The sequence below is a fragment of the Zerene cesonia genome, chromosome 12 (assembly GCF_012273895.1).
Source record: "Zerene cesonia ecotype Mississippi chromosome 12, Zerene_cesonia_1.1, whole genome shotgun sequence".
NCBI classification, from domain to species: Eukaryota; Metazoa; Arthropoda; class Insecta; order Lepidoptera; family Pieridae; genus Zerene; species Zerene cesonia.
In genome coordinates this window covers 4,900,585-4,912,201 of record NC_052113.1, presented here as the reverse complement: position 1 = coordinate 4,912,201, position 11,617 = coordinate 4,900,585, and the positions used below count along the sequence as shown (strand labels likewise).

The window sequence follows — 11,617 nt, the reverse complement described above, 5'->3', positions numbered from 1 at the left end:
ATGGATATATTTCTATAGAAAATGGTAATAATCTTCATGGCTTTCCATCTCTAAATATGTATACTAGATAGGATAAATTTAGCTTTTGCCGAGAAAAAGCAATTTATATAAAAAAGTAAACAAAAAAATAATAATAACGATAGTTATTTATTTCTATAAAGTAAATAAAATAACTAAAATCACAGACAACTTCAAATCATCATTCCTTGTGAGCCAGCGCCGTATCCATTGCCCATTAAGGACCCACCGTTTTGGTATCCACCGAAACCATTGTTGGCGAAGCCACCATTGTTCAAGGCTGATCCACCACCAATGTTGTGGAATCCGGAGTTGTCCACTTGATTGACCTGAAAAAATTGCTGTGTTACTGAATACTAACGGACATGATACAATTAACAACGACAATATGTGTGTATTAAACATTCAGTATTATGTTATCTGTGGTATTAGCATTAAATTGAAAAAATATTAAAGCATTTAATTTGCAGTAATGAAAGCCGATAGGAAGGCGTGCTTTTAATTAAATGAGATAGTTATAAATAAACAATTAATATTGGATTTGCAAGAACAAGAATCAAAATCTTTTACTCTATTTTTTGAATATTTAATGATTATTCTATTATTATGATATAGCATAAAACTTACGGATAATACTCTATTGTTATGAGCACCAACATTATGATAGCCACCGATGCCTGAACTTTGATATCCCTGATTTCCAATTCCACTGGCACCGCTACCGAACCGTTGTCCACCGTAGCCCGCTCCGTTAGCATATCCACCGCTCATTCCTCCCATGCCAGCGAGTCCTACTCCCATCCCGCCGAGTCCTGTACCCATCGCGCCAAGACCTGTACCCATCCCGCCGAGGCCTGTACCCAACCCGCCGAGATCTGTACCCAAGCCACCAAGACCCATGCCCACCCCGCCGAGACCTACACCCATGCCACCTGTACCCAACTCGCCTAATCCCAGGCCCATACCGCCTAATCCAAGGGGCTGCGCATTAAGCACTGCAGCGCACAATAAAACGATAGTTACCTGAAATATTTTAATTAATTTATTATACACAGTTGTTATGTACCCTGTATATTTAAAATAAGTAAAAACTACTTACAATGCTGTTCATATTGGCTTGGATAATGTCGGTCTAAGGCTGAAGTCTGATTGATGTCAAAAACTAAAAACGCGTTTATATATTGCAAGATAATGGATACATACAATTAAAAATGTATTAACTCTCAAGGGTTATTCCTTAACTTCGATGCATACTAGAAGTATCAATTATACTGAGTAATTAATTACTATTACCATTAACAGTTTTTGGGGGAAACCATGCAATGTGAAAATTATAGCTACTCGGAATTTTACTTTCTAGTGGTAAACGCGTGAATTTATCTAAGAAGACCTGGGCTTGATCTCTAGTTAAATCTAGTACTAAGGTGAAGTATGACAAAAAATATCCCTTGCAGGGTACTGAAGGCCGGTAAAGCTTAACAACTAAATAATGTAAAGCTGACGGTGTTTTTTCACGGAAATCAATTTTTTAGATTAAACGAATTATCTTGTTGTTATCAAGCATATTTATTATTAGTCACTAATTGTTAGTAATCATTCATCACCTTTCATTATAAGGAATTCCCTTGGTATTATGAAAAAAATATGACATTCGTTAATCGCTGCCAAAACCCAGCAAATGGTAGATATTATACATTAATTGACTCCATTAGGCCATTAGCGACACACATTCGAATTAACTTTTATAATTTGGACATTGGAGATTATTTTGTATCATTCATCTTCAATAGACACATATATTGTGAGTTTCGCTATTAGTTAATTTATAAATATGATGACGTTGTTTGCTTACTAATAATTTAAACGATTTCAGATTAATGAAGACAAATTAAGTGTTGTTCCGTTCAATGCCAATCGGTTATATCAGTCTCGGTCTCGGAGAGACCACGACGGAATAGGATTGGGTCTGGCTGGGATCGGAACTAATCTTAGCCCCAGGAACCAGCCCGGGTATGGGAATGAGCGGAGGACATGCTAACGGCGCTGGTTGCGGAGAACAGAAGTTTGATAACGGTGCCAGTGGTATTGGATACCAGGGATACCAAACAGCTGGCGCTAATAACATCCACAATATGAGTAACCATAATAATATGGTATTATCAGTAAGTAATGTATTTTAATTAATAATACAAGTTTTAAATAAAAGTTACTAAAGAAGTCTATAATAATAAACAATCTATTACAGATAAACCAAGCGGACAGTTCTGGCTTCCACCACATTGACGGTGTATCTGCCTCGAACAAGGGCGGGTACGCTGGCAATGGTGACAACGCAAAAGGACAAAAGGAATCAGGCTTGGATCGGGCCAATCAGGAATGATAAGTTATATTAATAGGTTTTAAGATAGCTCAGTTATTTATTGGAATAAATATTTATTACAGTTGAGCGCGTTTGTCTTAGAACCCTTACATAAAAAAGAACAAACTTTTGTAATTATTTTAAAAAATCTTCATAATATCATAAAATATCTCCAGTCGCAATCAATCTTTTTTCACAATGAACTCAAAGACACCTGAACATTCTCACTCCATCTATGATTTGTCTACTACATAAGTGCTTAGGTTAATATTGTTTAAATGGGACTAGACAATATCGTTAAATTATTTTTGACAGGCGTGCCAAACCGTGGCGAGAGGCTAGAGTAGGTAGGTGGTAGTAGTTGATAGGTTTACAAACTTTAAAAAAAAATAGCATTATTGGATCGTTTAAGTCAATCTTTTAATTAAGAGGACTACAAAATTATAGAAATTTTCGGTTGACGTGTTAAAATTATTGTAGTACAATTTTTAAGTATTTATGTCTTTCTAAATAAACTTTCTTTCGAAGTACCATTGGCCTAATTGGACGACGCATTATAAAGGGAAATAATTTAGAAGAGGGATAATTTCACTTTTACAACCCTCCCAAGGATATGGAACTAAATATCAATACAAAAGTTATCTAAAAGATATAAACGATGAGGATGATGACATAACAAAATTATGACATATTGAGATGAATGCAGATTTTGGGGTAAATATTTAACACAATTCCCTTTAAAAATTTTATAATTTAATTAAAGTAGGTAGGGTAATCTACAGCCATATAAAATAACATTGTGACAAGTGTTGGTTTAAAGTGTACACTACTAAACTTTATTAGCTACTCATCTTCTATCTATATCATGAGTGAAAACGAGTATTAGGTAATAATGACCTATTTCCTATCATACACAAAATGAATCACTACAATTGATCGAAAACCCATATTTGTTTTCATAGAGTAGCAAAACACAAATACAGTGAAATTATTCTCATTTTTTAGGAAACTTAATTAAAAAAACTAAAAAAACACGCTTTTAATGCAAATTGAACTAAAAACTAGAAAATAATTTTTGATGGCAAAGAGTTTAATGTAACTATAGTTACAGATGAAACAATCAATCATAATGAATCACCTCAAAACAAAATTATAATAAAATTTAAATTATTAACACAATGATTCAATTCAGAGTAAAAAGCGTGGGGTGCATTTTGCTGTAGTTCATAACTATACTCTCATAGAAAGTTACCAATGATGATTGTAATATTTAAATAAGTGTACAAAGTTTGAATGAAATCGGTTCGCGGGAAGTGGGAGAAAAACGGGTGTGAGTTACATACATACATACATACATACAAACATACAAGTGAAGCTAATAAAAGCGTGTTAAAAAGTTTAAATACTTCTTCCGAAAATTTGGTATTATTTGTACAACTGTAAGCTCCACTTGGTATCCTACAATGAAATTATATACAGAAAAACATCGTTTCACTTCTTTAAATATTTTTTAATCAACTATTTTGATAATAAAGTATTTACACTAACAATAACACAACTGCATTAACGCTTATATGAACATTCCTGACTGAGAGCCCGCACCGAAGCCATTGCCGAATTGTGAGGCGCCATTTTGATATCCGTTGTACCCGTTGCCAGCGTACCCGCCATTGTTCAAGGCAGATCCACCGCCAACGTTGTGGAAGCCAGAACTGTCCGCTTGGTTTATCTGTAAGAGATTTTCAATTGTTATTTGCTTATTTCTTATTTGGCTCACTTAATTTAATTGTGGATATAATATACTTACAGATAATACCCTATTGTTATGGCCACCCACATTGTGAAAGCCACTGAGGCCAGCCGTGTTGAATCCTTGGTTGCCAACACCACTAGCGCCGGCACCGAACTGCTGACCACCGTAGCCGGCGCCGTTTGCATATCCTCCGCTCATTCCCCCCAAACCAACACCCAGGCCGGTTCCCAGTCCAGTCATTCCCAAACCAGTACCCAGACCCATTCCCACCCCACCTAGACCGGCACCCATCCCCTCTATACCTGTTCCCATTCCACCCAGCCCCATTCCCATCCCGCCGAGACCGAGTCCTATACCACCCATGCCCAGAGGCTGAGCATTGATTGTTGCAACACACGAAAGAGCGACAAGAACCTGAAATAGACAAAATTTATGTAATTTTATTGATTAGATGAGTTAAATAAATAACGTTTTAACTCACTTTATGTTCTAGCGTTAATGTCTATTAACATTTACAAATAAAATATATAATTTACTCTTCTTTTTAAATTCTATTTTATACAAAAAAACTGCAACTAACTACAACTACAAAAATATCACACAAAAATACTTACAATGCACTTCATATTGACTGTTAGTTAATGAACGCGCTCTTGTGAATAGCTATCGATACCTTTGCTATCGTTATTTATTGAAAACTTAAATCTATTAGCAGGCGTTTGTATTGCACGGATAGTTCCATTAAAAATCCATTAAACAGATTTCATTATGAAAACCCCGTGGGAGATTTTTACGTACATCATTTGTCATTATTGGATTAATAATACATAAATGACGCATTTTTATAAACTCAAAATATTCAATCAAAATATTTTATGGAAAATATCTATTGATGTTTTCCATAAAATATTTTGATTAGCAATATGGAAGTTTTTCATTGATAAATTGACTCACTGTTAAAATGTTAAATGTGTTACTTATCAATGTTTCCGAAGTGGACAAGGTCTCAATTTGAGCAAGTTATAAGTTTATAACACCCGTTTCTGTTTGTAATTTCAAATAAATTTCAAAAATTAAAGCCGCAAAATCAGTATAGCAATATTTATATGTGGTAGTCGAGCATGCTTCGGCACGAATTGGGCCAGCTCGCACCGGGGAAGTACCACACCCCCACAGAAGACCGGCGTGAAATAGCATTCTGCTGTGTTTCGTTCGGTGAGTGGGGGAGCCGGAGGCCCATATCCTTTTCCTTCCCCTTCCCAGTCCTTTCCTTTATTCCTCTCGCAAATCCTTTCTTAATCCCTTCCCAATTTAAAGTCGGCAATCCATTTGTAGAGGCGTAAGGTCTGTAATCGACTTTACGTCTCTACAAATGTTCATGGGCGGTGGTAGCGCTTACCATCAGGCGTCCCACCAGCTCCATTGCCGACTGTGACATAAAAAAAAAAAAAAAAAATTAAAATTACTTCCACCGAATCTCATCTGTGAGGATTTAATTCTTATAATGTGATGAGTTTATTTGCTCTATGAGCGTGCAATTTAATCTAGGGTAGTAGAATAGTGAAAGGGTAACATTTTTGATCTTCCAGATCAATCAAATCTACTCGTTATTCAGTATCTCACTTCGTCAATGAAAGATAGGTAACAGCAGTAATTACTCGGATATACTTAGACTGGTATCAATTGGGCATTTGGCAATTTGAATTTCCGATATAACACGATTCCACTCACAGCTGATACGGAAATATTTTGTAATAAAACGGTTTTTCTCTCCGTTAAATAAGATAACTGATGGATGCAACGCTAATTAATTATCGATTAAATTTTGTGGGAAAACAAAAAAAATTGTACCTAATAAGAGTAATTTTTTAATACAATCTACAAGTGGAAGTAATTTAAGTAATATATAATAATTGAGTAGCAAAAAATTTATTAATACATAAATTGTTTTCATTGAAAATCAATTTTAATATGACTTTAAATTTAAATATTTGACACAATTTATACCTATGTAAATTTAAAGCTTATGAAAAAGAAGTGTTTGGAAATATTTGAGTTTCCTTCCCTTACGTTCGTCATTAGATTTACCATAGTAGAAAATATATAAGCTAATGACGCAGTCATTATTAGAAACAATTCCAAATCTTAAGGGTTTCCTTAATGTGCAGTAAACGTCACTGACACGAAATTAAATGCATTTTTAATCGACTTATACGTAGAATACACACGCCTCCAAATACAATCGGTGTTCCATAAATGCCGGAAGCACAAATGTCTGTAGTCATTCACAACCCTACGTTCATTGACTATCAATCAATATGAAGTGCATCGTAAGTATTTTAACTGTACACTTAGTATAAGGAGTAATTTACAAAGACGTTATCTACTACAAGTACTACTTTTAAATCTTTCTTTTATTATCTACAGTTATTAGATTTTTTTTATATTTCAGGTTCTAGTCGCTCTTTCGTTTGTGGCAGCAATCAATGCTCAGCCTCTCGGTTTGGGTGGTATGGGACTTGGTCTCGGCGGGATGGGAATGGGGCTGGGTGGAATGAGAACAGGTATAGAGGGGATGGGTGCCGGTCTAGGTGGGATGGGAATGGGTCTGGGTACTGGTTTGGGAATGACTGGACTGGGAACCGGCCTGGGTGTGGGTTTGGGGGGAATGAGCGGAGGATATGCTAACGGCGCCGGCTACGGTGGACAACAGTTCGGTGCCGGCTCTAGTGGTGTTGGCAACCAAGGATTCAACACAGCTGGCCTGAATGGTTTTCACAATCTGGGTGGTCACAACAATAGGGTATTATCTGTAAGTATATTATATCCACAATTAAATTAAGTGAGCCAAATAAGAAATAAGCAAATAACAATTGAAAATCTCTTACAGATAAACCAAGCGGACAGTTCTGGCTTCCACAACGTTGGCGGTGGATCTGCCTTGAACAATGGCGGGTACGCTGGCAACGGGTACAACGGATATCAAAATGGCGCCTCACAGTTCGGCAATGGCTTCGGTGCGGGCTCTCAGTCAGGAATGATGATATAATATGTATTTTATATTTTCATTGTTTTAAGACTGTATTATTATTGAAATAAGATATTATTTTTTAAACCAGTTAACAAAGCTATTTTTTACTCTTCCTCGTTCGGTTTACACATCCTATAAATTAATAATACAGGAAATCAATATGATAAAATATTTGAAATCTTACCCACTGACACAATGCATGAGTCACACATAAAGCAATTGACACATTTTAAGGAATACTTACTATGCAAGATTATATTTAGAATATTTTTTATTTTTAAGGACAGCTACGATGAATGTAGGAGAAATATTACATATTACTATTACAATATAGTATCGCCTAAATTTTTCCGTTTTTTTTTTGACAGCCACAGATAAACGATATTATGATAATATAGTGGCATAAATATGGTCTTTATAAAACTGCAGCATCCAGAGATAATTCTAATTAATAATATTCGAAAATCTAACGAAAAAGTCTTCTTCTTTTTCTACTCTTAATTAATGGCTCCCAACCCAACAAGAAATTCAGTAATGCCTGCTGGTCTTTCGACAGACAAACAAAAAAGTATCAACGAAATGAAATATTGTACCCTTTTGACTTAAATACTGTTGTTATCAAGTAGAGTATGTCCATTTTTCCCAATGAAGATAAACAAACTGTTCTATAAAGACCCCACAGAGAAATAATAATAAGGAAAGGAACGAAAATTCGATTCTAAAAGTGTTACAACCACGCGAACAATGCATTAGCTATTTTCACAATTATAGTAAATGATAGATCATTTAAACATAGAAACATATATTAGGTACATAGTTTTACTTCGCTTATATATTATTAACAAGTGACGTACTTCGACTTATACAAATTGTTCCTCACAAGATACCCTTAATGTATTAATATATCTATACCATAATGTCAATTTGTAAAAAAATGCATACACTTAGGTGATAACTTTGCTAACTTCAAAATATAATTAATATTAACAAAAAGCAGAATGGCCCTCAAATTGTCAGAACTAGACCAAATTAAAATTAGACTATACAGACAGGCACCAGCTATAAAATAAAAAAAGGATCATAAAATCGGTTCACCCGATATTGATTGTTTCATTCGTCGTTTTTAAATGTTTGTTAAAACACAAAAATATACAGTAGAATTGATAACCTCCTCCTTCTTTTTGAAGTCTTTGTAAAGTACGTGTAAAGTAGTTCATGTGATAGTACAGCTTTCTGCATAAACAACAGAATATATATAAATAAGTATAGTTTCCGTTTCCGAAAATCCTTTCGGGGGAAAACTCATTCAATATTCATTCTCAGGTTTCACACTATCTTTGCATCAAACATCATATCTAATCATTTCATTTAAAATATTAATAGGGATTTGTGATAATATAACATGGATGAAACTATTTATTTTAATTTTTATTACTGTTTATAGATAATGTTATTTACATGTGATGTTTATTCGAGGAAAAGAAAGCACAAAAGTTTGGTTTGGTAAAGAAATAAACTTTTATTAAAATAATTTTCAGAGCGATCATCTACATAGGTTATAAAATCATTCCTTGAGTACCCGAACCGAAACCATTGCCAAATTGCGAAGCGCCATTTTGATATCCGTTAAAACCGTTGCCGCCGTAGCCACCGTTGTTCACAGCAGATCCTCCTCCCACGTTATGGAATCCATTATTAACTACTTGGTTTACCTAAAAAAGGTGACATGAAGAATCAACATAACATGAAGATTTCCAGCTTTCTCTGACGGCTAAATTCCCCCTAATTTTGCCCGCGTAGTCAAAGAAAATTGCCATCAGATTGAAATGGTAATTAGCGTGAAATGTGGCTTATATCACTATATGTATAAATTGTAGCCTCCTAGCTATCACTAATATCATTTATTTAAACATTATTTAACATTATATAATACAAAAATATTGTATTGTAATTTCAGACAAATAAAGTGTAGGGATACTTACAGACAATACTCTATTATTATGACTGCCTATATTGTGATAACCATTGACCCCGGCTGTTTGGTATCCCTGATTTCCAATTCCGCTGGCTCCGGCCCCAAGCTGTTGTCCACCGTAGCCATCACCGTTGGTGTAACCACCGCTAATTCCTCCCAAGCCGTATCCAAGACCACCTTCCATACCACCTATTCCTAAACCGGTACCCAGACCCGTTCCCAATCCCCCGAGACCAGTACCCATACCGCCTAGTTCTGTACCCATTCCACCGAGACCTATCCCATCGAGACCTAGGCCAATACCGGCCATACCTAAAGGCTGAGCATTGCCAGCTATAACACACGAAATCGCCAGAAGAATCTGCAAAAAAGCATTATGTGTTAGTATCATAGACAAATGTAAAGTAAAAAAATTAAAACAAATGATGTTTAATTACTCACAATACAATTCATATTGATAGTTTGCATTGGAAGAAGTCTCCTGAATGGCTATCAAATTAAAGCTTGCGTTTATATATATGTAGAAAAATTTGGAGGTACGTGTACAAATCAATTAAAAAACTATTAAATAACGTCAAATAGTGACGTTTGATGAGCATTGTGGAAAACCTTTTGGACGATTCTACGAACAAATTTAATAAAGTTAAAATCTATCTGGTGCATTAATGAAGAACTCATTATAAAGGGGTATCCCTATTTCTCTATTTTTGTGTATTTGAATAATAGTTTAAAATAGGCGAATTTTCCTTTTTGTTTCAACTTTCAAAAATGATTTTTTTTATTTCTTATTCTATGTTATTTCAATAATAACACACAATAAATACAAGATAATATTGTGTGTTAAAGATATAAGTACCGTATTCCTGAACAAAAAAAGGAATATGTATGTAATTTTCGTTGTCATTATTTAACGTTGTTTGTTTATTCAACTTAATGTAATTTACCTACGTTATTAATATAAAATAAGTATTAGTTACTAGTAATCCATTGAAAATTTTCAGACATTAATAGCTTTAGAGACCCCTCAAATAACGAATTAATTGTATTAACTAATCTAGTCACGAAAACCACAAAAAATGCAAGCGTATAATTCTGAATATAATTTTGTACAAAAATTCAATTAGAATGAAAATAATATAATAGTTTGATGTCTCATACCTTTTCAATGAAATACAAAAATAACCCGAGCTACGTAGTAGGTATTCCTTATCATTTGTCACTGACATGAAGTGTCTGTATACGTTACGAGTCTTGTTGTATAATATAGGTTTTAGGATGAAGGCTTGAATTAATTTATTGAGTAAAAAGTTTCATATTTTGATTCGGCTGCGGCTTAACCCGTAGTACCTTTATGTAGCTTTTTTATGTGAAAGAATTTTTTAAATCAATCCAATAGTTTTAGGAGAAATCATTACAATCATAATATGTATGAAAAGACAAATGTTTCTTTATAATATGAGTTTAGACTATTAATAAACAATAAAAATTATGCTTTTGTCATCTTTTCTAAGAATAAAGAGTAGGGTTTTAAAGTATATTTCAATGATAATTGCTTGGTTAGGTATTTTATATACTTAACGATATTGTTATATATATCTAATAGCCTAATAAGTTTAATCAGCCCAGTCCACACTAAAGTTTCAGCAGTTCGGCAGTAAGGAAATGAGTTTGAAACGAGATTGTCTAGGGTAGTTTTTGAATAGGTGTTATCATATCAGACTGGCATAGACTTAAATATGTTTTGATTATAGCTTTCATATAAGACATATTTGATCATATTTTTGTAATGCTAATTGTACATAAACAAGTTCTAATTCTATTTAACTAGGAATGTTAACATTATCTATTATAACTGTATTACCCGTCTAGCTAGATAAGTAGGTATATAATTCCACGATATAAAACTTCATGCAGCATTCTAGTATTAAATACAACATAAAATTTTTCTCCTTTTTATTGGGGTTGTATGTTATTGTCATTTATGTCTACCAACTATAGTATCTAGAAGGGAAAAAACAAAATGCTAATTAATTATAACATTTTATTTATTCATTATTTATTCAAATAAATACTTAAATTTACACATGTACTATTTAAATAAGATAATATCTATATGATCATTCCTTGAGAACCCGCACCGAAGCCATTGCCGAACTGTGAGGCACCATTTTGATATCCGTTGTACCCGTTGCCAGCGTACCCGCCATTGTTCAAGGCAGATCCACCGCCAACGTTGTGGAAGCCAGAACTGTCCGCTTGGTTTATCTGTAAGAGATTTTCAATTGTTATTTGCTTATTTCTTATTTGGCTCACTTAATTTAATTGTGGATATAATATACTTACAGATAATACCCTATTGTTGTGGCCACCCAGATTGTGAAAACCATTGACGCCAGCTGTATTGAACCCCTGGTTGCCAACACCACTAGCACCGGCACCGAACTGCTGTCCACCGTAGCCGGCGCCGTTAGCATATCCTCC

At 34.3% G+C, this 11,617-nt stretch overlaps 5 protein-coding genes across 5 annotated transcripts in view; 1 reads left to right on the top strand and 4 right to left on the bottom strand.

Annotated features, from left to right (window-relative positions):
• Positions 1 to 191: 191 nt before the first annotated feature.
• Positions 192 to 1,129, bottom strand: LOC119830949 (acanthoscurrin-1-like). The gene is made up of 3 exons (XM_038354142.1): positions 1,118 to 1,129; positions 646 to 1,041; positions 192 to 347 (listed from the first exon to the last, which is right to left on the bottom strand). Exons 1-3 carry the CDS (start codon positions 1,127 to 1,129, stop codon positions 192 to 194), a joined length of 564 nt encoding a protein of 187 aa, XP_038210070.1.
• Positions 1,130 to 3,947: 2,818 nt separating this feature from the next.
• On the bottom strand, positions 3,948 to 4,756 carry LOC119830948 (acanthoscurrin-2-like). Its single transcript, XM_038354140.1, has 3 exons — positions 4,745 to 4,756; positions 4,215 to 4,544; positions 3,948 to 4,106 (listed from the first exon to the last, which is right to left on the bottom strand). The coding sequence occupies exons 1-3, from the start codon at positions 4,754 to 4,756 to the stop codon at positions 3,948 to 3,950; spliced, it is 501 nt and encodes a 166-aa protein (XP_038210068.1).
• A 1,692-nt stretch (positions 4,757 to 6,448) lies between these two features.
• On the top strand, positions 6,449 to 7,179 carry LOC119830947 (acanthoscurrin-2-like). The gene is made up of 3 exons (XM_038354139.1): positions 6,449 to 6,460; positions 6,583 to 6,942; positions 7,021 to 7,179. Exons 1-3 carry the CDS (start codon positions 6,449 to 6,451, stop codon positions 7,177 to 7,179), a joined length of 531 nt encoding a protein of 176 aa, XP_038210067.1.
• Positions 7,180 to 8,717: 1,538 nt separating this feature from the next.
• LOC119830946 (glycine-rich protein 23-like) lies at positions 8,718 to 9,589 on the bottom strand. Its single transcript, XM_038354138.1, has 3 exons — positions 9,578 to 9,589; positions 9,144 to 9,497; positions 8,718 to 8,873 (listed from the first exon to the last, which is right to left on the bottom strand). Exons 1-3 carry the CDS (start codon positions 9,587 to 9,589, stop codon positions 8,718 to 8,720), a joined length of 522 nt encoding a protein of 173 aa, XP_038210066.1.
• Positions 9,590 to 11,245: 1,656 nt separating this feature from the next.
• The window catches only part of LOC119830945 (acanthoscurrin-2-like), an 823-nt gene continuing 451 nt past the window's right edge, over positions 11,246 to 11,617 (bottom strand). The window contains exons 3-4 of the mRNA XM_038354137.1: positions 11,480 to 11,613; positions 11,246 to 11,401 (exon numbers count right to left, since the gene is read on the bottom strand). Coding sequence (XP_038210065.1) covers positions 11,246 to 11,401; positions 11,480 to 11,613 — 290 coding nt within the window. The remainder of the gene's footprint in view (positions 11,402 to 11,479; positions 11,614 to 11,617) is intronic.